The 26687-nt window shown below is 42.1% G+C and overlaps 1 protein-coding gene across 1 annotated transcript in view; it reads right to left on the reverse strand.

Annotated features, from left to right (window-relative positions):
• The window catches only part of nbas (NBAS subunit of NRZ tethering complex), a 281527-nt gene that overhangs the window by 178039 nt on the left and 76801 nt on the right, over positions 1-26687 (reverse strand). The window contains exons 25-32 of the mRNA XM_050057998.1: positions 23435-23608; positions 22977-23110; positions 16757-16819; positions 14462-14584; positions 13751-13853; positions 13428-13505; positions 13140-13294; positions 5005-5117 (exon numbers count right to left, since the gene is read on the reverse strand). Of these exons, the coding sequence (XP_049913955.1) occupies positions 5005-5117; positions 13140-13294; positions 13428-13505; positions 13751-13853; positions 14462-14584; positions 16757-16819; positions 22977-23110; positions 23435-23608 (943 nt within the window). The remainder of the gene's footprint in view (positions 1-5004; positions 5118-13139; positions 13295-13427; positions 13506-13750; positions 13854-14461; positions 14585-16756; positions 16820-22976; positions 23111-23434; positions 23609-26687) is intronic.

Raw genomic sequence — 26687 nt, forward strand, 5'->3', positions numbered from 1 at the left:
TTTTGTTTTGTTTTGCTTTATCACATAATATAAAAATTCTGGTCATTATCAGTGTCGGTAAAAGTGAATGTAAATCCAATCTAACACATTTTTGAATGGCAAACATAAGTAGATATCTAATTAAAAAGCCGCAAAGATATTTTGATGACATTTTGAGAACATTATGAAACATCAATTAACTATTTTTGTAGTTTTTTAAGTAAAAAACTGCTTCAGATTTGCTTCTTTTCTCTTTTTCATATCACTGCAAACTGAATATTTTTGAATTTTGGACTACTGGTCAGACGAGACAACGTGACCTTGGACTCTGAGAAACTGTGATGGTAATTTTTCACTAATTGCTGACATTTTATACACCAGATACTCAAGAAGATGTGAGTTCATTAAATGAGAATGAAAATTATCATTAGTTGCAGCCCAAAACATTAAAACCAGAATTACAGCCTCGGGGTTGTATGCGTCTGCGATCCAGTCAAGTTGCAGTTACAGTGTACATCTATATCTTTGAAAAGACTGATGCTTCACACATATCTCCAATTCGGCAGCACAGCAGATCTTTTCAATCAGTACAGTTTCAAGGAGGACACCCAAGATTAATGTCACCAATTCAGTATCTGGCCAAATGTCTCCCCTTCTGTTCCTGAGTTGGCCATAATATTGAGTAACGGCCAGAAAAGTGTTTTTGCAGAACTTTATTGATGTCAAAGTGAAGTTGACCTTTGACTTTCTGGACATGGAAAGTCATCACTTCATCATTTTATCCTATCAGACATTTGTGGGAAATTTTGTGAAATTATGGCTTGTTTTGTGGGGTCACAGTGACCTTGTTCTTTGACCACCAAAGTCTAATCAGTTACTAATAGAGTCCAAGTGGACGTTTGTGCCCAATTTAAAGAAATTCCCTCAACTTGTTCCTGGGATATTGTGTTCAGGAGAATGGGATGGACACAAGGTCACAGTGACTTGACTGTAGACTACCAAAATGTAATCAGTTCATTGTTGAATCTAAGCAGACGTTTGTGCCCAATTCAAAGAAATTTCCTCAAAATGTTCTTAAGATACCCCATTCACGCGAATGGGATGGACGGACAACCCAAAACAAAAATGCCTCCGGCCACAGCGTAAGAAAACACCGACAGTTTAAGTAAATAACAATGATCATGTCGTTACAACGCAATGTTCTGCTGGGAAAACTTGGGTCCTGGCATTTATGTGGCTGCTACTTGACAAGAACCACCCTACCCCAAACACCATTGTAGACCAAGTACGCCCCCTCATGGCAACAGCACTTCCCAGTGGCAATGCCTCCCCCCCCAACAGGACAAGACTTTAAGCCACCAACCTGGCCTCCAAATTCCCCAGATCCCAATCTGATCAGGCATGCGTGGAATGTGTCACTATCCCACCGCACAACCCACAGGACTCAAAAGATCTGCCGCCAACACCCTGGTGCCAGACACTACAGGACACCCCCAGAAGTCCTATGTTCATGCCTCAACAGGACAAAGGCCCCAGCATGGACCACACTTGGCTCTGACCTGTCGAGGCACCCACAAATGCCCGATCAGATTGGGATCTAGGAAATTTGAAGGCCAGGATGAAGCTTTGAGCTCTCGGTCATGTTCCTTAAACCATTCCTGAGGAGTTTATCATAGTGTGGCATGGCGCACTGTCCTGCTGGGGGGGTCACTGCTATTGCCATGAGGGGGCATACTTGCTCTGCAATGGTGTTTAAGTGGGTGTTCTGCTGTTCCACTAGGAAACCTTGGGTGTTGTCAAGTGGCACACATGAATGACAGGACCCAAGATTTCCCAGCAACACACTGCATTGTAACAACAATCAGTTATTCACTTCACCTGTCAGTGGTTTTAATGTGGTGGCTGATCCGTGTACAGTATATCAAAGTTGAATTATGTACAATAACAGTCAGATTCAAATAAGCATGCAGCCTAAAAGAACAATAAAGTATTACAATTTTGTCTTGCATCTTTACCTGCTGATACAGAAAAGGCAACTTCAGCTGATATTACCAGCCTGCAGACTTATTGGTCCAGCTCCATTTTGAAGCAAATATCAGAACCTTATCTAATCTTGTCAACCATAGTCCACTGTTACCTGTAACCCTGTACAAGGAAAACATTTTGTTTCTGTTTGATGTGGCATCCATGATTTTGTTGTTTGAGTCCAGGAATTCCACAGTGTGAATGTATTCCTGGAGATTCATTGATTATTGTTTGACATTAACAATATTTATGTACTTTGGCTGATAACTTGGTGCATATCAATGCTTTCCCAGTAAACAGCATTGCAGTGAACTTTTCGGGAGGTCTTCAACTTTCTCACAATTTAAGTTCAAGATACAGAAACTCCCAAAAATCCATTTCCATATTTTCATTCTGAAAACGTGAGAAATAGCATGTTTAGTGCCTCCACAGGCCTCCATGCTGTCTCTGCACCCTGCTGAGGATCTTTATGGCTTGGTATCACTTTGGGCGAGGCCTAGAGGGAATTTTGGGGAGGGTGGTGTGTATGAAGCATCGCCTAAGGCGCTGTCGGGGGCTGGGTAAGATGGATTACCTATGCTCAAATCCTTTCACTTCATACTTGTGCGTGTTTATCTGTGACTGTGCCAACTTACAGGAATATGGCTTTTACTTAAGTGGAAGAGAAAGATAAGTGCATTTTATGTGGACAGTATGTGTGTCCTTGAGTCGCTGCAAAAGATTGTGAGAGGGCACCGCAGGCAATACAGAGCTATGGAGCCTGAACTTTGAAAACAGGCTTTATACAATAATCACTGGTACAATACTCACATAGCACAAAAGAGTAATATTTGAAGAGTTTTCCTTTTACTACACCTCTCTTTCATTCATTCTTGCTTCCTGTTTGTTCCCTATCACATTTCTTTTCAGACTTGCGTCTGTCCTCGTCTCACGTAGTCTCACAGGAAAGGTTAAGTGGTCAGTGAAAAAAAATGTGAGTAGATGGCAGGAAGTGAGGAGAAAGAGGAGTTAGGGAGCTGTTCCTGTTTCTGAGTTGACGCAAGGGCCACAAAAGTGTTTTTGCAAAACATTATGAATCATTCATCATTTCATTCCATTAGACATCTGTGTGGAATTTTGTCATAATTAGCATGGAAATTCTTGACTTATGGCCAAAAACATGTTATGTGAGGTCACATCAATCTTGACCTTGACCACCAAATTCTATTCAGTTCATTGTTGAGTCCAAGTGGACATTTGTGCCAAATAGGAAGAAATTCCCTCAAAGTGATCTTGAGATATCACGTTTATAAGAATGAGACTGACAAGGTCACAGTGACCTTAACTTCTGACCTGTCACCACCAAAATCTAATCCTTTTATTCTTGAGTCCAAGTGGACATTTGTGCCAAATTTTAAGAAATTCCATCAAGGCATTTTTGAGATTTCATGTTCAAAGGGTGCAACGGATGGGTTCACAATGACCTTGACCTTTGACCAACAAAAACTTATCAGTTCATCTTTGAGTCCAAGTCAATGTTTGTGCCAAATTTGAAAAAAATTCCCTTGATGTTTTCTTTAGGTATCACGTTCACGATAATGAGACAAAGTCACAGTGACCATGACCTTTGACCTATAACCACTAAAATCTACCAGGTTATCGTTGAGTTCGAGGGGTTTGTGCCAGATTTGATTTCAATTATGAATTACATTCAACTACATTACGAATTCACAGTGAAGCTGACCTTTGAGATTTTGGATATAAAATCACTTAACCATTTCGTTCCATTAGACTAGACTGTGTGAAATGATGTCATAATGAGCATGAATTCTTGAGTTACGGCCAAAACATGTTTTGTGAGGCCACATTGACCTTGACCTTTGACCACCAAATTCTAATCACTCTATTCTTGATTCCAAGTGGACATTTGTGCTGCGTATACAGAAATTCTCCCAAGGCATTCTTGAGATATCACGTTCACGAGAATGCAATGGACAGGGTCACAGTGACCTTGGCCGACAAAAAATGTCGGTTCATCTTTGAGTCCAAGTGAACATTTGTGCCAAATTTTTTTTTAAAAATCCACTAAAATCTAATCAGTTCATTGTTGGGTCCAACTGGATGTTGGTGCCAAATTTAAAGAAATTCCATCAAGGTGTTCTTGAGATGCTACATTCAGGAGAACGGTACCATGCTGTTCTCACTGGGCAGTGAAAAAATGATGCAAACAGACAGCAGAGAGTGAGGAGAAAGAGGAGAAAGAGGAGTAAGGGAGCAAAAAGGAGTGGAAAAGAAGAACTAAGGAATAAGTGATGCAGAAAGAGAGGAAGACGGAAGAGGGAGAGAGCGTTGGCAGTTTATGGCTCTCTCTGTCACAGTGGTTTAAAGCTGGCAGCTCAGTTTGATGAGGGCAAAAGGGGGAAGGGAGCACGGGCCTGGGAGGCAAACAACACCTCGGTTCAGGGGTGAGGCGATGAGGGGCCAAGCTGGTTCATTCTGGCTCCACAGTTTTCTTTAACAGAGAGCCACGTCTGGAAACTGCTGCGATGGGGTGCCGATGTGGAGCCAGGAAAAAGAGAAGGGAAGAGTGTGGAGGTGAATACTGATCGGTCCGGTTTACAGATGGAGCGGAAATCTAAAAAAAGGACGTGTGTATGAGCCTGTGTGTGTGCATGTAGGAGAGAGCACACACGCAGAGACCAAACACTTCAATCCTAATTAGGCCATCAGGCAGATGTTGTTTGCACAACAGTTGATCCATAAATAACCATATATTTAGATATAGTGGCAAGAAGGAGTGACATACGGAGGGATGGAGGAGCTGACAGCAGGGAGGGAGACAGGCTGGATGGTACATGGGTGAGGGAGGTGGGGGACGACGTCCTTACATCCTCTACATATTTGAGTTTATATTAAGAACACTTGAATGAACAGACGCAGCACAGAAAACAAATCCAAACACACTTGGGGCTAATTGAGCACATTTACTCCCCAGATGCAGACGTAAACACTGTATGATACCTTGCAGTGGCAGGATGCTGACGCTGAAGTCTTCCAGCTGGCTGAGGGCGCTGATGAGGTCCAGCTCCTCCTGGATGGTCAGAGGACAGTCGGTGATCAGCTGGAGACACGCCCTGATGAAGACAACAACCAGTTAAAACAGCAACACGTGAAAATCAATCAGCTACATTAATCTGTCACATGAGTAATCAATCAGATAACCTCTGGGGACTCAGAGGAGGAAGTCCTATATGTAGATACACACCAGCTGATGTTCTTACGATGTGGTCATGAGCAGTTGCCAAGCAACCATTGGACATTCTGGGAAGTTACTGTTCATAGTCAAGAAATAGTTTGGCACATAACCCCCCAAACTGCAAGTTGTCCTTTTTTTAACAAACTAAATGACATGTTATTTACTTAACTAATTAATTAGCTTCAATTAGAGCCAGGCTAGCATTGTCCCCCATTTCCAGTCTTTGTGCTAAGCTAGGCTAACTGTATATAGCTAAATATCCAGCCTATTTGGCCGTTATCAGGGCTTTAAATGGCCGATATCAGTGTTGATAAGCATGCTAGATATGGTAGGGGTCTGTCACACCCATTACTTGGTTGAAAAGACCATTATCAGCCCATTAAATGAAACTTTCTGGCATAAAGGGCTTTCTTGGTATTTTATCCCAGGTGTGAGAAAATTCAAATGGAGGGCAGGGTGGTAGATGGGTCAAACACATGACTTTTCACCCAGGACTCTAAAGTTCAAGTCCCATGTGAAAGCAATATTCATGCCAAACTGTGGTCTTTTCCTACAGCTAACCATGTGTTTTGGCACCTCAGCTGGCAACAGCCTTCTGAACCGACCAGTAGGTGTAGCAGGCCCCTACTGACTTGTATTTATGAGGATTATAACCACAGATAACGGCCATTTAATGGGCTGATAACATCCCAAACGGATGACGCATAAAGGAAAGGAAAGGCTCTCTGCCAGAAAGCAATAAATGTTGAACTATTCCTTTAATTATCAAAGAACAAGGTGAAACTAAAAGCCATTACAATCACTTACTGTTTTCCACATTGGAGGAATTAACTTTAAACTAAACACTAACAGTCACTTACATTTAATCTGATAGTTTGCAGAGAGTGATTGTAAAGCAGCAGCAACAGTTTTGATTGCATTACAAACTTCGCGGGAAGGACTAAATGAGTTTTACTTATTCAGGTACACACTTTCAAAGTTGCAGCAGAAATTGCTTATTAAATCTGAAGTTTGTGAAGTTTCCACGTCGTGACCAGAAACATGGTGAGACTGCTCGAATGGATTTGTTTACAAAGTCTAGACTCATTTGACGGATCTACAACTGGGGAGTTTTCTCTTCCAACACAATCCACACTCATTACCCTTAATAGGATTATGTAGCACATCACTTAGCATATGTAACAGTACACGGAGTGTGTGAGTGTGTGTGCGCCTGCTTAAGATGCCAGTATGCTCTCTTATTTTCTTGTTTGTTTGTTTTTTCATCACGTTATTATACAGCAAAGCAAAATAAGGCAAAGATTGAGAGAGGAGAGGGAAAAATAACTAAATGATTAATTTACAAATAAATAAATCCCATATAAAACAACAGCTTAGAGAGGAGCTCTGACGTCAGTGTCGGTTAAGTACAGAAGAGGAAACTTGTCCTTGGAGTGTTAAATTAAGAAACGCACACAGTTTTGTTTAACCCTCGAAGTGTGTGAAAAACCATCAGAGACGAGGAGGCGTTTCAGTATCCCTATCAGCGTAATGAAAGCAACCCAAAACATACATTCTCAAAAACAGGTTGAATCGATAGTTAACAGACTGGAGTACACACGCTCAGCAAAACACTCTCAGCAGCTTCCCACTCTTTGAGCGCGGCTAACGTTCTTGCCAGGAACAAGAGGTTTGTCCTGGCAAACGAGAGCAGAGGAAAGGGCCGCGGATGGGCGAATGAGAGACAGAAAGAGGGCATGTTGATTATGTACTTGTGCTGTGAAGTGTCTGCAGGCGTGTGTGTGTTTGTGTGTGGAGACCGCCTTAGAAAAGATGATTGGGGGGGGGGGGGGGGGGGGGGGGGGGATCTTTTTCAGTTTCAAGAGTCACGATATGCTTTGCAGCAAGCACTCTGTAATTTGCAGATAACTACTTCCTGTTAAACACACACACACGGGAGGACACAAGTTAACGTTTGTATAGCAGCTATCAATGCAACACCGTAGTAGAGACCTTGCCCTTCTTTTGACCAAGCCGAGCGGTGTGCGAGCACATCCAGCACCAGCAGTGGCGGCAGCATACTGACGCAATCATTCATTCTCTATCTTCATTTCTGTGTCATTTCCGCTCCAGCTCTCTCCTGCTCAAACAAGGTCTTGCGAGATGAGCTTTCTCAAATACGAGAGAGAAAACCAGCAACAAAATGAATCACCCCTCTTGGGCTTATTTCTGACATCTTTCCATTTTCTGTCTGCATAATGGTTGTTGAAATATGTGCCTCTTTCTCACCAGAGCACCTGCAAGTTTTAAAAAGCTACACCAAAGACATTTCAAAAAACTTGTACATATATCTAGAATAGAAATGAAAGGATAACGCTGACTCTGGCCTGAAGCTTAAACAACATAGATGACGGGGCAGAAAGTTGGAAAACACATTTCTTCAAATTTGAGACCATTAAGTTTTACTGCGACGACGATGAAAAGTAAATATTTGGCATGCTGAATTGACCTTTTCCAGTTCTGATAATGACATGTGGGTCGATCTACCTGGGACCAACTAGATGGAGAAGTACCTTATCTAACTCTGTAAGGAAGGACTGTAACTATATTTCAGTAATTATATGGATATTTCTCCCCCAACTGACCATTTGTGTATTAATTATTCACTTTGAGCTAAGTTGAAATTGTTGACTTTTTCCTCGCATGCCTCCAGTGAACGAAGAATCCAAAAACTGGACACTCATAGGTGTCTGAGTTTAGTATACAAACTCTTACACAACTCATGTAGTATAACTTAAGTCTCATTTATCCAGTACAGCCCTTTCTGATGGGAGACTGAAATAAAAATTAAACTTATATTTGATCTTTTAAAGGAAATGGCCACTTTAGAATGAAAATACAGACAGTACTTACTCACCCTCATGCTGACAAGAAGTCCAGTGTAGTTATTTAATCCATAAAACTTGTTCGGGGTATCGGAGGATAACAGCTAGACGCGCGCAAGACTAGTGGATGGCAAGTGGTGGTGCTAGTTCTCAAGTCTCGTGCGAGTTGCCATGTAAACACAGCACTCTATGCTATAAAAGTGGAGTAAATTACGTCTATTCAAGTCAATTTTGCATTGCGCGGCTTCGGGGCACTTGGATTACGACGGACAAGCCGTTCTGACGTTTTTGAGATGCATTAGCGGAGTTTTATTACATTTTCAAAATGTGGGTTCCATGCACTTCAAGTGTAGCTGTTATTCCGGCTAGCTGTTATCCTCCGATACCCCGAGCGAGTTTTGTGGATTAAAAAACTACACTGGACTTCTTGTCGGCATGAGGGTCAGTAAGTACTGTCTGTATTTTCATTCTAAAGAGGCCATTTCCTTTAAAAGCCAGACTCCATTTACAAAAACACTAATTTTGCCTCACTGAACATGGGAGTTGTTGGTCTACCACTGCCTTGATCAGTTAGTTTGTTTATGTTATTGTGTGACTTTGGTGAATCTGAACTAACCCTTTAAAATACCAAAGTCACACAATAATACAAACAAACTAACTGACCGAGGCAGTGGTAGATCAGCAGCGCCTGTGTTCAGCAAGGTAAAATTACAGTTTTTGCCAATGGAGTGTGGCTCTTTTTGTTTTGTGACTCTTTTTTTATTCAAGAAACAAAGAACACAAGGTCATCATGGGTGTTACAAGGTCAAATCACAGTACATCTGTCACTTACATCCTGGCATACAGTGTCACACCTTTCTCAAAGGCATTTATACACAATCCATTCCTCCCAGTAGTTTGAACATTTTTCCATCTCAAGCTTTAAAATAAGTCTTTCCATACAGTATATTTCGTTTATAATCCCCAGCCACTGGGCCAGTGTTAGAGGATCAACTTGCAACCATTTGCGAGTTATGGCTTTCCTGGTACTTGCCAAAAGTGTCTTTAATAAATATTCATCTTTGTGTGGAACAGTTTCAAATATTTTTCCTCAGCATAATGTGACAAATGAGTCGACTAAATCCATCCCAATTATCTTATGAATCTCAGCTGCAATCTCTTGTCAATATGGTTTTATTTTTGGGTATGCCCAGAAAACATGATAATAATGGAGTCTGGCTTTGAGAAGAGCATGGATAAGTTTCACTTTTAATTCATTTCCTCGTCAGAAAGGACTGTCTGTCTGAGACGTACTGAGCATATGACTGATTAAATGAAACTTGGATTGTACACAGCAAGAGTTGTGAGATAATTTGTAAACAGATGTTTCAGTGTAGTTTTGCTGTTGTTATGACTTCAGTATATTAAGAATTTTCTCTGTTTTTTGGATTCTTCGTTCATTGCAGGCATGTGAGAAGTTTTTATTAGAAATTAAATATAACACAGTGTGAGTGAGTGATATATAAATGGTCATTTGGGGGGGGGTTGAAGTATTTCTTCAACAGTTGTCAAAACCTTAAACCTGCATAGACAGATTTTTTGGCCATTTAACATATACGCTATATATTTTGGTCTCCACCCACTCCTGAAGGAAACATCTGACTCTTTAGACACTAAATGTTCCACTATGTTCACCCAGTAGTTGCCAGTTTTGTCTGTCAACCAGTAAGTGCTGAGCAGGTGAATTTTTTAGAGCTTTTTTAAAATCAAGTAAAACACTAAAGCTGTGGGCTTTTAAATCAAAATAATGAGCTGAAAGACCCTAAAGCGAGAGAGGAGTGCTGGTGATAATTCTCAGTAGGTTTGTCACTATGCACTATGCTTTTCATATTACATGTATTCATTTGACTTATTGGTAATGTAAAAATATTAATAATTGCAGCTTTAGGGTCATAGTCCCTATATACAATTTCTGATATTTTTTATCTTTCATTTAATAGATTTTTTTCTTTCTCCTTTTTATTTTATGTAATTTATGTATTATTATTTTAATTTTATTTTATTTTATTTCATTTTATTTATTTATTGATTGATTTTTTTCCACTTAATCAATTTACTTTTCTTTGTCAGCTGATCTACAAAGGCCAATTAATTTGGACTGCTTGCTGCCAGAAGTGGGGGAAAGGGGGAATTGTTGAGTATTATTTTGATTGTTGTTTGTTATATATGTTAAAACAATTTATAAAAAAAAAAACATCATTGTAGCTTTGACCTAACCTTTCTGTGCTTCTCTTCTGTCTGTCCCGATCACTTTAGTAGTAAGAGGGGGATTCCCATGTTATTTTAGGAGGAATCTTTTTGTCCTTGTGTAAACTCTTGGCTGGCGCCACTGACCGCATCCTTTCAGGACGCCGGCAGGTGCGGTTATCTGTCCAAGCGTGTGTGTGTGTTTGTGTGTGTTTGTGTGTGTGTGTGTGTGTGTGTGTGTGTCTTTGGCATTTAGTACAGAGGATAGAATGTGTGTCTGTGGAGCAGTTATTTTAATCTAAAGGACACAGGCAGCCCGTCTGTATGGACTATTAATTTCGGAGCGACATGCACAAGTTCAGACACTACTTTCTGTCTCATGTCTCAAATTTGCAGGCAGCCAAAACACACACACACACAAACACAAACACACACACACACACACACGCACACACACACACACACACACACACACACAGATGCACACGCGCACACAGTGGGAGTGTTACAATGGATGATGTTGTCCAAGCGTGTGGAGGGGGGCCTCTGCATTAGTTACTATAAATGAATGACGACCCAATTACTGTCCCACTTCCCCACTAGGAACAGACGGTAAGGTTAGACACCCACCGGCCCCCTTCTGAGATCTGAGAGCAGCAACAGACACAAATGCACTCCCATACAAATACTTATACTTAGAATGAACCTAATCTATTGTACTATAGGAGATTAAATAAAAGCAGCCACCATTATTTTATTTTTTCTGCGCGTTCAGTCATGCGAGGACCAAAAAAATACATCCACCTACACAGAAATAAATGGCATTTCTCCTACATCTACAATGAGCAAGGTCAGCCTCTCAAAGGCAGCATACAAACACTCTGACATGGAAAAGTTGGTACAAGGTTAGCTGGATATTTTATCTGTCCTACAAATTCACCTTATTATTGCATGTCAAACACTTATCTTTACTCTGAGATGTACCAAGGTAAATGTGAAGTCGTACCCTTTCTCTGAAATAGACCCTGAAAGGGCAGCGCTATTATGTTTTTGTTTTTCTGAGGTTTTTATATCATTGTGTAATATCCTAGTCGTGATCCTTTTGTATTCATAACCATAAATTCAAATTTTGGTGTATGTTTTAGGGACAAAATGTCATTTTCCCAAGCCCTTCTAAAAACATTTTTATATGTGAGCTGACGTAAGTTTCTGCATGATGATGCTGTGCATATAAACCCATGTACTGTTGTGGTTGCGACGTTCGGTTTCAAAAGTCACACAATAACACAAACAAACTAAACAATCGAGGTAGTGCAAATACAAGGTACTGTGAGGTAAAATTACTGTAGAGTGGAATTCTTGAGTCCAAGTGGATGTTTGTGCCAAATTCAAGTTAAAACTCCCGCGAGGCCTCGGACTCCAAGTCAAGATAATGTGTTCACAAGAACGAGACAAACGCAAGATCACAGTGACCTTGATCTTTGACCGCAAAATTCTAATCAGTTCATTATTGAGTCCAAGTGAACGTTTGTGCCAAATTTGAGATCACTCCCCCAAGGCCTTCTTAAGATAATGTGTTTAGGAGAATGAGACCAATGCAAGGTCACAGTGGCATCGACCTTTGCCTGCCAAAATCTCACCAGTCCATAGTTGAAACCAATAAGACGGTTGTACCAAATTTGAGAAAATCCCTTGAGGTGATCTTGAGATATTGCGTTTACGAGAATGAGACAGACAAGGTCACAGCAACCTTGACCTTTGACCACCAAAATCGAATCAGTTAATCATTGAGTCCAAGTGGACATTTGTGCCAAGTTTGAAAAAAATACCTTTTACGTGTTCTTGAGATACTGTGTTAACGAAAACAAGATGGATGCACAGTCACAGTAACCTTGACCTTTGACCACCAAAAACTGATCAGTTTATCATTGAATCCAAGTTTTTTTTTTTTTTTTATATACTTTATTAATCCCCGAGGGGAAATTCAATTTTACACTCTGTTGTCAATTACACACAGGTCCGAACACACACATGCACAAACTGGACCTATACATGCACTAAATGGAGAGATGTCAGAGTGGGCTGCCCATGACAGGCGCTCCGAGCAGTTGGGGGGTTCGGTGCCTTGCTCAGGGGCACCTTGGCAGTGCCCAGGAGGTGAACTGGCACCTCTCCAGCTACCAGTCCACGCTCCACATTTTTGGTCCGGACGGGGACTTGAACAGGCGACCCTCCGGTTCCCAACCCAAGTCCCTATGGACTGAGCTACTGCCACCCCAAATTCAAAAATATCCCTACAGGTGATCCCTTTGAGGCATTACATTCAAGAGAATGAGACAGACAGTTTATTCTTGAGTCCAAGTGGACATTTGTGCAGAGTTTGAAGAAACTCCCTCAAAGTGTTCTTAAGATGTCGTGTTCATGATAATGAGACGGATGCAAGGTCACAGTGACCTTGACTTTTGACCAAAATCTTACCAGTTCATCGTTGAATCTAAGTTAACATTTATGCCTAATTCAAAAAAATTCCCTGAAGGTGATCTTGAGATATTGCGTTCATGAGAATGAGACAGTCAAGGTCACAGCAACTTTGACCTATGACCACCAAAATCTAATTAGTTCATTCTTGAGTCCAAGTGGACATTTGTGCCACATTTATTGCGTTCACATGAATAGGACAGATGGAGGGATGAACAGATGGACGGACAACCTGAAAAGAGCGACAACCACAGCTATCGCCAGTGAAGAGGCATAAAATTCATACTAGTTCTCATAAGTAGAGAAACACCTCTCCTTATTTTCCTGCTCACCTGGCCAGGCCCATGCAGGGGTCCGTCAGCGTCGTGGATGAGTTGAAGTACTCTCTGGCAGCAGCCAACACCAACTCCAGGCTGTTGTTGTAGGCCACCTTCATAGCGTAACCTTTACCCCGGAAAGTCAAGCTGACAGGAACGTCCTGGCTGACCTGGAAATATTAACATAACATTTAAACATCAATGAGACTGCGGCGTTAGAATTCATTACAGGTGCTTGAATATTTTGAGACCATAACAGGCAGTGCGAGGGTGAAGTGGAGTCACCAGTCATGTTTAATATACCTTGGAGCAGTGCATGAGCTGCCCTGCCAGGCGCACGTTCTCCACGCGGCTGGAACACAGCAGGGACTCGACAAAGACCTGCAGCAGTCAGGGAGGAGAGGCGAAGACGTGGCGTTTAAGCGAGAGCTGTAGAAGTCTGAATTCAGTAGTTCAGGAAACACGCATATTCAACGTGCGAATTATGGACCAGAGTGTCAGACAGCAAGCGAAATGTGCACTCAGACACCTTGTCACCTTTAATTACAGGTTTCACTTTTTTAATCAACGCATGTTTAGCACAAATCAAATTATTCCGTGTAATCTTCTTTTGCTGCTTTTTTTACCTGGTGACACGTCTCAGGTTTCAGACAGGTGTAGACGTTCTGCTGCATGTCAAGCAGGTCCTGCAGTAACCCTCTCCACACCGTCTCACTCACTGGAGGGTTCCTGGACACACGAACACATACATTTTGACTACATTAAAGGGATCTTGATACTGACATTTGTGTTTGTAGGGGTCATCCCTGTGTTGTGACTTTCTAAGTTCATACCTCTCGATCTCGTATTGTTACGCTGATGACAAACAAAAGTGAAACTCTGTTTGGAGCTGCACCTTGTCAAAATTAATCAAAACCTATATAACTGGACCCTGTGGGAATTTAATTTGAAAGGACAGACACAGGAAGTGGCCACACTCAGCAGTCAGACAGGAGTCAGGTTAATTTCCAGGGCTGGTACCTGCGGTTATTCCACAGGCTAGTTAATAACATGTCGGGCAGGAAATCCAAAGTGTGGGATCATTTTGAGAAGGTGAAGGACGAACCCAAGGTGATATGTAAACTCATCTTCATTGGTCGACTACAAACATGACGTATCATCTGAAACGTAGCTAAATGCCCATTAGCCCACAGCGTCATTAACAGGCGGCTCGCTCAGTGTGTGACGTGCATATATATTTTTTGTTTTATTTTCATGCATTTTGTGAAGCAATTTGTAACCTTATTTAGATAAGTGCTACAAAAATAAAGTTGTTATATCATTATTATTATAATTACTTGCGGCCAGTGTGGCGGCACAGCTTGACCATTAGATGATGGGCTTCTTCTTCACTGTTCTGGCTGTTCCTCACATATGAGATGGGCTTCTGCAGGCCGTGTTTCTCCAGGACCTCTGCCACGCTGTGAAGTATAGGCACAGAAACACATACATATAATCAGTTGTGTCACCATTAGTATAATCCACAGACTGTATAGTAAAGACGGATGACATAACAGCTCCCTAAAAGTGAAGCCAAAACATTTCGATTGCCCCCTGGTGGCTGGCTGCAGTATAGGTCATAAACCCCGCCCCCTCTATGTAAGTGGATGGGACATAGGTCAAACTAAAAAATCAAAGTAAGGATGTTTTCTGTCATTTTCGGGAAGTTCTTGCCATGCTGATGTATGTTTTGAATTTATTGAGGGATAGCCCCTTGAGATATAGCATCTCATTTTCGAGGGGGTCCTCAAGTGTTTATTTTTCTGATCAGTTATTTGATGCTACAAAAAAGAAGTCAGACATATTGATTGACAGCTGTTAGGTCAGACGGTGGGAAATCAGTACTGTGGCGATCACTACTGGGCAGACTCTGGCTCCAAATTACATCACTACAGGATATTTTGGCTTCATTTTTGTACAGTGGGAAGAAGGGGAGAAACATTTTCCATCTCCATATACAGTCATTGATACAATCACACAAACTAAGACAAGGAAACCTGCACAGTAAAAACAGACAAATACAGTTTCACGTCACATTAATCAACACACTCTTTGAGTAGAGAGAAGACAGGATGATTGGCAGCAGTTAAGTATCACAGTAGGGAATGCTAAAGATGAAGAAACAGGGGTAAAAAAGCTTAAAAATTCAAGGGAGAGTACAAATGAGAAAGACGGGAGATGTGTACGCTCTAAGCTGTTCATTATTTTGGCAGCACAAAGTCATTTAGAAGCCACGGTGCAGATGGAGAAAGTTTGGAGCAAGACTGAAGAGCAACATGATAAACTGCACACCAACATGACGGCAACTCTTTGTAAACGTGTTTGTCTGGGAGCATGTGAGTGCTGGCAGTCACATATGACCGAGGGAGAGAGTGTTTGCCTGCGTGTCTGTGTGTGTGTGTGTGTGTGTGTGTTGGCGAGGGATTAGCATGGCACCCCCGGTCTCAACAGGGTCGTGCTGCTACAGATGTTCGCTCTCTGCTGAAACTCATTACCATAGTAAACAGGTGACTGTGTGCAGATGTGTGTGTGTGAATGTGAGACTGACAACAAGCCTTGATATTTACATGTGTGTATGTGTGGGTGTGTGTTTGCTCGAGTGTGTGAATGTGTGTGTGGGAGTGTCTGCATGTTGCCCGTGCTCATATTAATGTGCGAGTGGTAGTGGCAGCAGCTGAAAACAGCTTTTATTCTGGAGGCGCTCAGTGAGCAGACACTTCGCATTTACTGCCTGATTCATCTGGGTAAGAGTAAGTGTGTGTGTGTGTGTGTGTGTGTGTGTGTGTGAGTCACAATGCTTCAGCACAAAATATACATGAACACACTTCCCAGTTTTCCCGGGGTGCGTTTGTGCACGGTTGTGTGTGCCTGTGTGTAAATATGCGTGGATATTTGTCTGCAAAGGCCAACGCAGGCTTTTCCTGTTGCTGCTTCCTCCTCCTCATCATCATCTACATTCCCTTCAGGCTCCCCGCCCTCCCCCCTGCCTTCATCCTCATCCTCCTTCCTTCCTCCTCATCACTTCTCAGAGTTTGGAAGTTCACCCTGAGGGGAGGGGCGGAGGAGAGAGAGCGACACGTAGGTGATTTTAACCCGTAACAGAGAAAATGCCCGAGGCTGTTTGAATACCATGAGACAGACAGAGGTCCTTTGATATTGAGTGTGTGTGTGTGTGTATGTGTGTGTGTGTGTGTGTTGACTGCACATCCATGTCTCCTCTCCTTCTCTGCGTTTTCCATCAGGCCCATAATGGGGGAGGGAAGTAATAAGCATTGCTACAAAGTGAACACTTCCCAGGCAATGTGGCACTAATCACCAAACTGATGGGCTCCTCCTCAGCACTTTAAATATCCTGCTAACGAGTGCGGCAGTGATGTTTGTATGAAGAGCCGGAGCGAATCCTTACTTTGTCCGAAACTAAAAGATATTCAATTAAAACTGCGGCAAATCCTCACACCTGCAAGCCTGAAACAAGCTTACGTTTGGAAATACAGCTTTAATCTGCACGCCCGGCTGAACTGGGTGGACAGGAGAAGATGGAGGAGAAAGGGTGAGTGACAGGTGAAAGATGGTGTGAGCATGTGTTGACGTACCTGAGGTGCTTCTCAAGTTTGTCCACCTGATCGTGGAGGGATGCGGTGATGTCCGTGTCTGGCCTGTAGGATGATAAAACACATACAGAAACAAAAGAGCTGGTTATTTTATGTTCATGTCATCAAAACAGAGAACAAAATACAACATTAAAGGGACAGTTTGGATCTTTTAAAGTGGGGTTATATGAGAAACTTATCTATAGTCAGGCTGGCTGGCGAGACATGATAAATATCTAGGTATTTTCTATGAAATGGGCTACATGTTCAGTTGCGAGTCAAAGCCGCGAGATGTCACAAGCCCTTTTCTAAAAACCGACTGTGGTCAAAATAAAATGCAAAGACAGGTTTTTTTTCCCTGTTTGAAAATATGCAGCTGCACAACATGTAAATGAAATTATATAAAATAAATAGCAGGGCTGTACGTTAACTTTTTGCACACAGCACTGGAGAGAAACTACAGAGGTTTAAAGGTTTGCAGCACAGGACACTAAACTATAACACGAGTATAAAAGTATCAAGTAGGTCTAAATACATTGGAGTTTAGAACAATTAGAAATCTTTGTTGGGAAAGTTAAAAAGTCCTTTTCTATGGCCTTTCAAATGAATCTATTGCTGGGAAATTATTGAAATATTTGTATTTATTTAGACTATTAATCTTAATTATGTTCAGAGAATCAACAGAGAAGCAGAGGGAGGGAAGGAGCGAGAGACACTATACACGTCTTATATATGAGACGTCTGTTGTCGCCGCATTTTTTAAACACTTATGTCACCTGCAGGCGCTGTCTCAGTGTCACACATTAGACTACAGCTACCAAGAAGAACGACAAAGCGCTACGATCCACCTCACACACAAACTAGCAGCGCAGCGCTGTATTGCAAGTGTGCTGCGGTAATTTTATTCATCTCACAGACTGATTTAGCGCAGCACGTGCAACAAATAGACCGACCTCTCGCTGTAGACTAATTAACAGACAGATTAAACAGAGGAGCAGCTCTGTGTCTCTCTGAGTGTTGATGGAGAAACTGTGAGTGAGTGAGGGGGGCGGAGCTGTGTGGAGAGTGTGAGAGAGGAGAGATGCACACTGGTACGTAATGTGGTAATGTGGTATGTAACGCAACTTGACCCTTTATGGATATCAGTATATCGTACATAGTACATATCGCCCGGCCCAGTTTAAATATATGCTATATTTAGAATATTTTCAGCCCTTTACCTTGCAGTCAGACAGCAATTTCCAATGGGAAACCGAAGCCATTATGTTTCTCTTTTCAAAGCCAGACTCCATTGAGAAAAACAGTAATTTAACATCGCTGAACACAGGAGCTGCTGGTCTAATTTGTTTGTGTTTTTGTGTGGCTTTGGCATTTAAAAGTGTGAGTTTGGATTCACCAAAGTCACACAATAAGACAAACAAACTAAATTATCATGCAGCGATAGACCTGCAGCTCCTGTGTTCAGTGAGGTAAAATTACCGTTTTTGTCAATGGAGTCTGGCTGCTGTGAAGAGAGCTCAGATAAGATGAGATACAAGATAGATAATGGCTTCAGTTCTCAGTCTGCACCAAGATAAACAGTGAAAACATTTTAAACTGTTATGTATTTTTTTAGGTGGGACTTTTTTGAGCCTAGAGTATGTTTTGCTGCTGCCCCCCTCCACAGCAGTACACTGCTTATATTAGCCTCCATGGTGATACTCCAGCCTGCCTCTCCAAACTGGGGGCATGCTGACTGACATCTACTGCATATAATACCCTGAATAAGTACCTCATACAACCCCACTTCAACAGATCCGAACTGTCCCTTTCAGTAGACTTATTTTTGCATAATAAAGTGTGTGCGCAGTGTGCAAGTGCATGCCTGTGTGTATATTTATGCTAGCACTGTGTACACGGTGTGCTGTGTGCGTGGGTGTGTGTGCGGCCTACCACTGTGAGGTTGCACTGAAACCCCACTAAAAATAAAACCCCATGATGCTTTGCCTTGAGGCAAAGGATTCTGGGTCAGGCTGGCCTGTCCCCCACTAGAGTACTGACCCTGATGAAACAACCTTCCGTGTGTGCGTCAGTGTGTGTGTGTGCGTCAGGGAGCGAGTGTGTCTGGTTTTTTGTGAGCGCACCATCTCTCTGTTCTCACACACTCAAAAATCTTGACCTCTCAATCCATTTCTCTTCTCTCCTGCTCTGACCGTCTCTGCCACTCCACCTTCTGCTCTTCCTCTTTTTAATATCCTCTTCTCCCTCGTCCTGTTTCTCACCCTCCCTCCTCGTCTAATCCCCTGCCCATTTCCGCATTCCCAGTCTCTCTCAGGGTGAATGCACATCACATTCTTCTGAGCAGACTTAGACCTAATTAAGCTGTCTCACACACATGCGGAAAAAAAAAAATCAGAAAATTGGGTTGAAACCACTAAGTCGTGGTTTCTCTCCGAGCTCGCAAATCTGTAATATTCTACGCTGGGATGGCAATTTTGGAGATTAGCAAGTCAGAGAAATCACTCCTGGGAGAAATGTGAAGCTGAAGGCAGTGCATATACAGTCGAGCCCTGCAGCAATGCTAATCCAAACACTGCAGAAAGGAGGCCTGTCTGGAGAAGTGAAATGCTTAGTATGAAATGTGCTGATTTAGAAAGAAACACGTATGAGTATAATATACAGTAAGACCCTGTTTTGAGGAGTTAATACGCTCAAATGCTAAACTGCAGTATTAGACGACAATTAAGAGAAAGCATCATAACAGCACTGAATACTTTGATTGTGGTGCCTGTTTTGGTGGAGTGATTAGAACTTAATTAGAACTGTGACTTAAAGAGACAGTTCACCCCAAAATCAAAAATACATATTTTTCCTCTTACCTGTAGTGCTGTTTTTAAGTCTTGACGTTTCTGGTGTGAGTTGCAGAGTGTTGGAGATATCAGCTGTAGAGATGTCTGCCTTCTCTCCAATATAATGGAACTAGATGGCACTCAGCTTGTGGTGCTCAAAGTGCCAACAAATACATTCGAAAAACTCAACATCAATGTCTCTTTCCAGAAATCATGACCTGGTTATTCAAGATAATCCACAGACCTTGTTGCAAGCAGTTTCATGTAGGAACTATTTTCTTTCGACCGAACTACACCTGCCAACTGTATCACACTGCGCGGAAGGAAGTGTGCATCTACTGCTAGCTCACGAAAGAGACATTGCTGTTTCGTTTTTCCAAATGTACTTTTTTGGCACTTCGAGCACCACAAGCTGAGTGCCATCTAGTTCCATTATACTGGAGAGAAGGCAGACATCTCTACGGCTGATATCTCCAACACTCTTTCATTTGGGGGTGAACTGTCCCTTTAAGAAACATAACACATGATGTATGTGATAGTGAAAGTGATACTGCCCTATCTGAGTCTGTAAATGTGGTCAGTGAGATAAACTGCACCTTTTCTCTGAAATTGAATCAGATCACTGGAAACATTTTACAGCTTGTCCACCTCTGCTCTTATGTCCACCCCCTCTTCCAAATTTGTCACCTAGAAGCTCTTTATCTGTGTGAACACTTAAAAGGAGCATGAAGCAGACCAGGACTGGTCTGTGTCTGCAGTTTTTATAGGGACTATTTTTTGGTAGAAATTAGTTCTAAGGAAAAGGGGACAGAGCATTGGTCATTTTGACTTGACCAGCAGACTTCACTACGAGCTGATTGGCTGTTGAAACAGGTGATGTTCTACGTTCTAAAACCAACCACTGCCGATTTGACCAGCTGAGTTGCAGGTGACACCATAAGCCGGCTTGAGTCGAGCTCAGACAGGTCAGTTCAAACCGCTGCGACTTTTCTCTGCAACGTTCTAAAACGGTTTTGTCACGTCGCAAATCTTTGATCTGAACTGGACTTCAAATGTTCACATGATGTCGTCTCATATTGATCACAGCCTCTTGAATTCAATCGAATCAAAATTGCATTACGGCAGACTTGATCATTATCAGCAAATATCATATGGTAAGATGCTAGTTGACTGTTTTTAATAGCTTTGAGCTGCATAGCAAGACACAAAGGCACCATTAGCAGCCTGCATTAGACCTGTTCAGTTTAGCACAACAATACACCTTGGTTGAGAGAGGCCCTGCTCCCAAGGAGCACCATAATATCTTGTTTCACTGCAGTTATCCCCTGCTGCGAGTGTGCAATGGAAAAGCATGAAATCACAGCACAGACCACCGCAACGCAGCCAAAGAGAGAGCTACGTGAGCCAGTTGAAAAGGGCAGAAGATGCCATTGTTGAAAAGTATGGTTACTTCATCGCAGCCAACTGTCAAGACAAAAAAAAAGAAAAAAAAAGAGCGCTCCTTGTAGTAGTAATTCAATTTTCCAATTAAGGTGCGCACAGGAAGGATAATCCATCTAAGAATGAGTCTTTTTAATTATTTTAAAGTACTCAGACACTCTACAAGTCCATTTTATCAACAATTTTCTCTTTCGTACTCTTGCTTTTTACCTCTTAGTCTCTTATTACTGTATCACTCACTCTCCTTCAAATGCACTGCATACTGTACCCACACAGCCTCGTGGGAGACTTAAAGGACGGGCCCTCTTGCCATGTGAAATAAAATGTGTTACAGAAGAGGTGGGGGAGAGAGAGTGGCAGAGACAGCAATCGCAGGAGGTAGGAAATGCTGTACAGTCTGTAGCTAGGCTAACTGATGGCTCCTTGGAGTCAGAGTCGAGCATGAAAGAGAGAGAGAGAGGAGGAGGGAAAGAAAAGGTGCAGAGAGAGGGAGGTGGAAACAGAGGTGGTAGTTAGGTTTATTGATGGGTCCTAGGAGAGAGGCGGAAAGGTGGAAGGAAAGTAAAGAGGTGGGAGGGGTGGAACTGATGCATTCTTGTGTACGAGGCAATGCTTGACCATTTTACCATCTTTATTATGGCTTAAATTAAATCAGAATCAGAAATACTTTATTGATTTCTGATTGATTTCTATTAAAGGTTCTGTATGCAGCTTTTTACATGTATTAATTATCTTTTATTGCCAATGGATGAACAGGTTGTAACGTAACTTAAAAACCTGTAACAGCCTGTGGACTGACTTCCATGTGAAGGACTCAGTATGGATTTACTGGGAAAATCCAAAGGATGTGACGTTACGCACACGTCTGAGTGCCTTGCCTCTCTTCAGCTCCGCTACAGTGCTAACAATGTGCAACAGTAGCTAACGTTAGCTAAGAAACGAAGCCGGCTAATGTCAAGAAACAACTGGCACCCACCACAACACACTGTGTTTCAGTTACATACGTTTTTCAAGGGAAGTCAGACGGCGACGGACCGCCAGGGGTCTGATCCCGGGCCGCGTTCTCGACTGCCCCGTGTCCCATCCGGATCAGCAAACTTTCTGTTGCTGCCATTACACTTTCTACTAACCAAGAGCTCACCACCCTAGCATACTAGCTAGTCAATGAGTTAACTGTAACCTGAGCTAAGATTAGCAAGCTTGCTGTAACTTAGCTACTCTTGATAGATCTGTTGTTGGTTTCTCTGTAAGGTTAGCCGATGAAGTAATTCGCAAACAAGCTAGTTAGTATCATGGAGTCAATGGTCCAACTAAGACATAGGAACATTGGAAATAGTTAAATTATTCTAAATATGGTTGTAATTCATTTTCCAGCATTCTTTCAACATGACACAGATCAGTTTCATGTTTGTCAAGTCACTGCTTTAGCTGATGCCCGGACGTTCGCTCGTGGCTACATGGTGCCAGCACATGCAACAGGATGTTGACTGCAATTCATTCAACAGCCTCAGATGCCCCTTTTCCACCAACAAGGCACTGTTTAGGTTCCCGCACCGAATTTTGAGCAATTCAGAGAATTTCAACCAAAAATAAATTGGTTCAGAACCCAAAAAGTTGGTTCTCAGCATGAAATAAAAAATTGGCAGGTTTTTCTTGACCTGAAGTGGAAACTGTGACGATATCATTGGGGGTGTCATATTCTATAGGTTAGGCAAACTGGTGGAAACATGGGCTGGTCTACAAGATAGCACCAAGGTTCCAAAAACCCTGAATGGAGCCGGTTCAAGAACCAGAACTAATTAGGTGGAAATGGGGTAAACGAGAGGTGTACCTGATAACAAGACTTTTCCAAACTTTACATACAGAATCTTTACATACAGAATCTTTAAATAAATCTGTTTGAGTTTGTGTGTATGTGCGTAAACATGTTTTGCGAGTGTGTTTGTGTGTCTGACCCGTAGCCCCTCTGCGGCAAACACTCCAGGATGTCATAACAGAGGCTGAGCTGGTCATCTCTCTCACAGCTGTAGATGCACTCCAGGGCGACCGCCATCAGCTGGTCAGGGTCCCCGATGATCTTCTGCTGGCACTAGAGGAGAGGAGAGGTCAGTATGTGTGCATCAAGGCGTGACTGGCCCTGTAGTCTCTCTGCACGTACACACCGAGGCACTGTATCAATTTGAGTGGTTTCTTCCCTTTGAGTGTTTGTGTGTGTGTGTGTGGTGCATGTTTCCTAATAGGCAGTAGACGTGTCCTTGGCTTTGCCCTTATGGGGTCATAAATATAACATTTACAGCGCAGGGGTACAACAGTGGCCCTGACATGGCACAAACAGCCACAGACGCAGTGTGTGTGTTGTGGTTACCCAAGTGTGACGCCCCCAACACTCGTGTTTGTGTGTTCTGCTACTTACGTCAGGTTTGGAGTGCTGGAAGATGATGAGGGGCAGGGTGAGGTCTCGCTGGGCCTGGTCGACCAGGTACTCTCTGAGCAGAGATTTAGCAGCGCCCTCTTTTTGTCCCTCGCAACGGTGCAAGAACGGAACCATCCACTGGAAGGAATCCTTCACATAGCGCTCCGTGCTGGACTGGAGACAGAAAGACAGAAAGACAAAGTTCAGGCAGCATATTATAGGGGACCTATTATGCTTTCCTTATTGTGCGTCATAAATATAATGTTACAATGCTGGATGTTTATATTCAGTGTTTCAAATAATGAGGTAAACAAATGTGAGGCCTGAAATGTCAGGCTTCACACTATTCTGAATGCTCCCTCTCCAACAGTTTGTTACAAGCTGACATCAGCTCATGATGGATTTCTTTATACAGTCATCTGCTCCAGGCACACTACTGCAAGGGTTTACATTACATTGCCTGCACTGCTACATGTAGCTACATGCTAACACCAGGAATCATGTAATCTTGGTGGCTAATGTTGTTAATTTCTCCCAGATATTGAATCAGTTTCCCGCTGGAACATGTCTGTTTGTGTTTGGAAGCTTTTATTGGGGATTTTTCACAGGACAAAGTGCAGCTTTACATGTTCATTGATCCCCTTCTGCAAGTGCAATGCTACATGTAGCTACATGCTAATGTCACGGAAACATGTAATCTTGGTTACTTATATTGTTAATTTCGCCCCTGTTTTGGATCATATTCCATCTGGAATATGTCTGCTCATAAAAAATGTTGGTTTCGAAGATTTTATTGGTGACTTTTCATGTTAGAGGGTGCTGCTACTCTTTGTTACAGTCATTCGTCAGCTGCAATAATGGTGCAGAGACTCCAAGATGTGGAAGACCTGGAAATGCTGACTGATCAGAGCAGACTGGGCTTTTTTGGAGGGGGGAATTAAGAAGACAGGCTTTTAAACGGAGCATCTCCGACAGAGTGTTCTATCACAGACAGTATGAGGAAAATAGTCTTTTTTTTTTACCAGCATGTAAACATGTTCTAGTAGAACCTGAAAATGAGCACAATAGTTCCTCTTTAAGGACAACATTAATGCAGCATATTAAAATAGATATGCCTTTTAAACCCTCATAGCTATAGCATAACTGCTTATACCCTTGACACAATAATCCGGTGATACTAAACTAACAACCCCAGGGACAAATCTGGCCCATGATGAGGTCCCAGGTGGCCCACTGACCATTTCCTAATTCACAATGAAAATAAACTGATTTCCACTGGGATTTTTTTTATATACTTCGAATGTAAATAATGTGGCAGTGTGCACAAAAAAAGCATCAAAATAGAGCTTGTTTATCAAAGACAGTACCAGAGGATAGGACACCCCAGAGGTCCGGACTAAGCCCTGCATCTCTTCTAATTCTAGAAACACCACTGCGTAGACCTAATCTGTGCGGGGCTGCTGCAACTGGCTGCACCAGGTTGGCCTTTGATAAATACATTTAATCAGTCAATTAATTTATTTGAGACATGGAAACATAGGATACAGTTCCAGTACAATGTAATCTGATAAATAATATCAATGTTTGTTTATTATCCTGGCCTCCTGTCATTATGCAAAAGTGGTCCCCAGGCAAAGCAAGTTGAGTGCTATAACCCATCTTATATGATGACCATATTCTGACCAAAACCTCAGCAAATACTAGTTGGATTTTTTTTTCCCAAGAGGTAATTTCCTGCTCTGTATTGAGACATGTTGGCAAAAATATGGAAGTTAAACTTTTCTGATTTGAGGTCAGGGCTACTTTGGCCACTGCTTTATTACTTCACTTCTTCATCGTCTTTGTGCAACATTAACTTTGGAAACTGTCAGGTGATGTGTTAACTGAAAATGAGAAATGAGACAACACTTTTCTGTAAAAAAATTTTTCAATTATTTATTTTTTTGTTTTTAAAATCAGCAAGCCTTCAGTCAAGTTAGCCAGAACTTATATGAACGTTGATGTAATGTGTTGCTGCCGCAGAGAAAATAAATTCTTTCAAATATGGATTTATGTTTATGTATCAGCTCAAAGCACTTAAGACTGCATTTACATGAGATTGTGCCATGCAATTAAACCTGAAGTTGAACTCTAATAGCTACAGTATGTGGGCTGTGCTGTGATTTGAAGGGATGCGTGTCAAGATCGTGCAGGGCCTCGCACCCACCTTGCGACAGCTCTGACTCAGGATGTACAGATAAGAGAGCACGGAGGCTTTTTTTTTTTTTTTTTTTTTTTTTTTCACGGGAGAAATTAGAGTCAAAAAATATTCAGATGCTAAATGCAAACCTGCACGCCCACACGCAAACATTTCACTTTGCTGTACTGTGTCTCTGATAAAGGAAGACATCAGACGCAGGCAAAGAGGGAGATTTAATCTAGGCAAGTTTGGTAAACATTCACAGTTACACGCACACACACACACACACACACACACACACACACATAGAGAGCACCCAAAGGGAGTACCAGTCAAAGAGCATGTGTTAGTGCAGTCAACAACGTTTGCTGGCTGCCTGCCTGTGTGGCAGATCCTACTGGCAGTGGTCCTCACAGGCTAAAGCTGGCAGTTATTAGCTACAATTTAGAGGACAGCTCATATTATGTACTCTGAGGGGACTTGTAACTGTAGTACCTGCTGCAGACCAGCTTTCATACTGTAGCTCTCTCGCTGCTGCTGGATGGAAAGTTTGTGTTGTCAAATGTCATTTCAGGACATAAAAGAAACTGATTCATTGTGAGATTATTCTTAAAGTCATTTTCACATTATGCGCTTACTTTTTTCTCTATTGCATAATCAAGGTTCAGTAGCATACATCATGTTATTTTAAGCGACAGTGAGGGACTGAAGTTACAGCACTCAGGAACTTTATAATTAAATGTAACTGCAGGGAAACAAAGGCAAGTATTCTTATTTTTCCTGACAATGAACACACTGTGAACTAGAAGAGTTTTTCGTGTCATGGACCTCTACAGTGATGCACATTAGGTCACGGACCCCTGTTTGATAAGATTTCACTTCAGGGTCTGAAAAGATTTTGGTTGTTAAATATGATTAAGGCAAGAATTCTGTCGTTGTCAACAACAGTTAAGAAGATAACCCTGGAGGGGACACATTAGAGATGCACCGATCCAGCTTTTTCAGTTTCGATACCAATGCTGTGGCTTTGACTATCAGCCGATACCCGATACCGATCCAATACCATGGATGACC

The sequence above is a fragment of the Epinephelus moara genome, chromosome 12 (genome assembly GCF_006386435.1).
Source record: "Epinephelus moara isolate mb chromosome 12, YSFRI_EMoa_1.0, whole genome shotgun sequence".
NCBI classification, from domain to species: Eukaryota; Metazoa; Chordata; class Actinopteri; order Perciformes; family Serranidae; genus Epinephelus; species Epinephelus moara.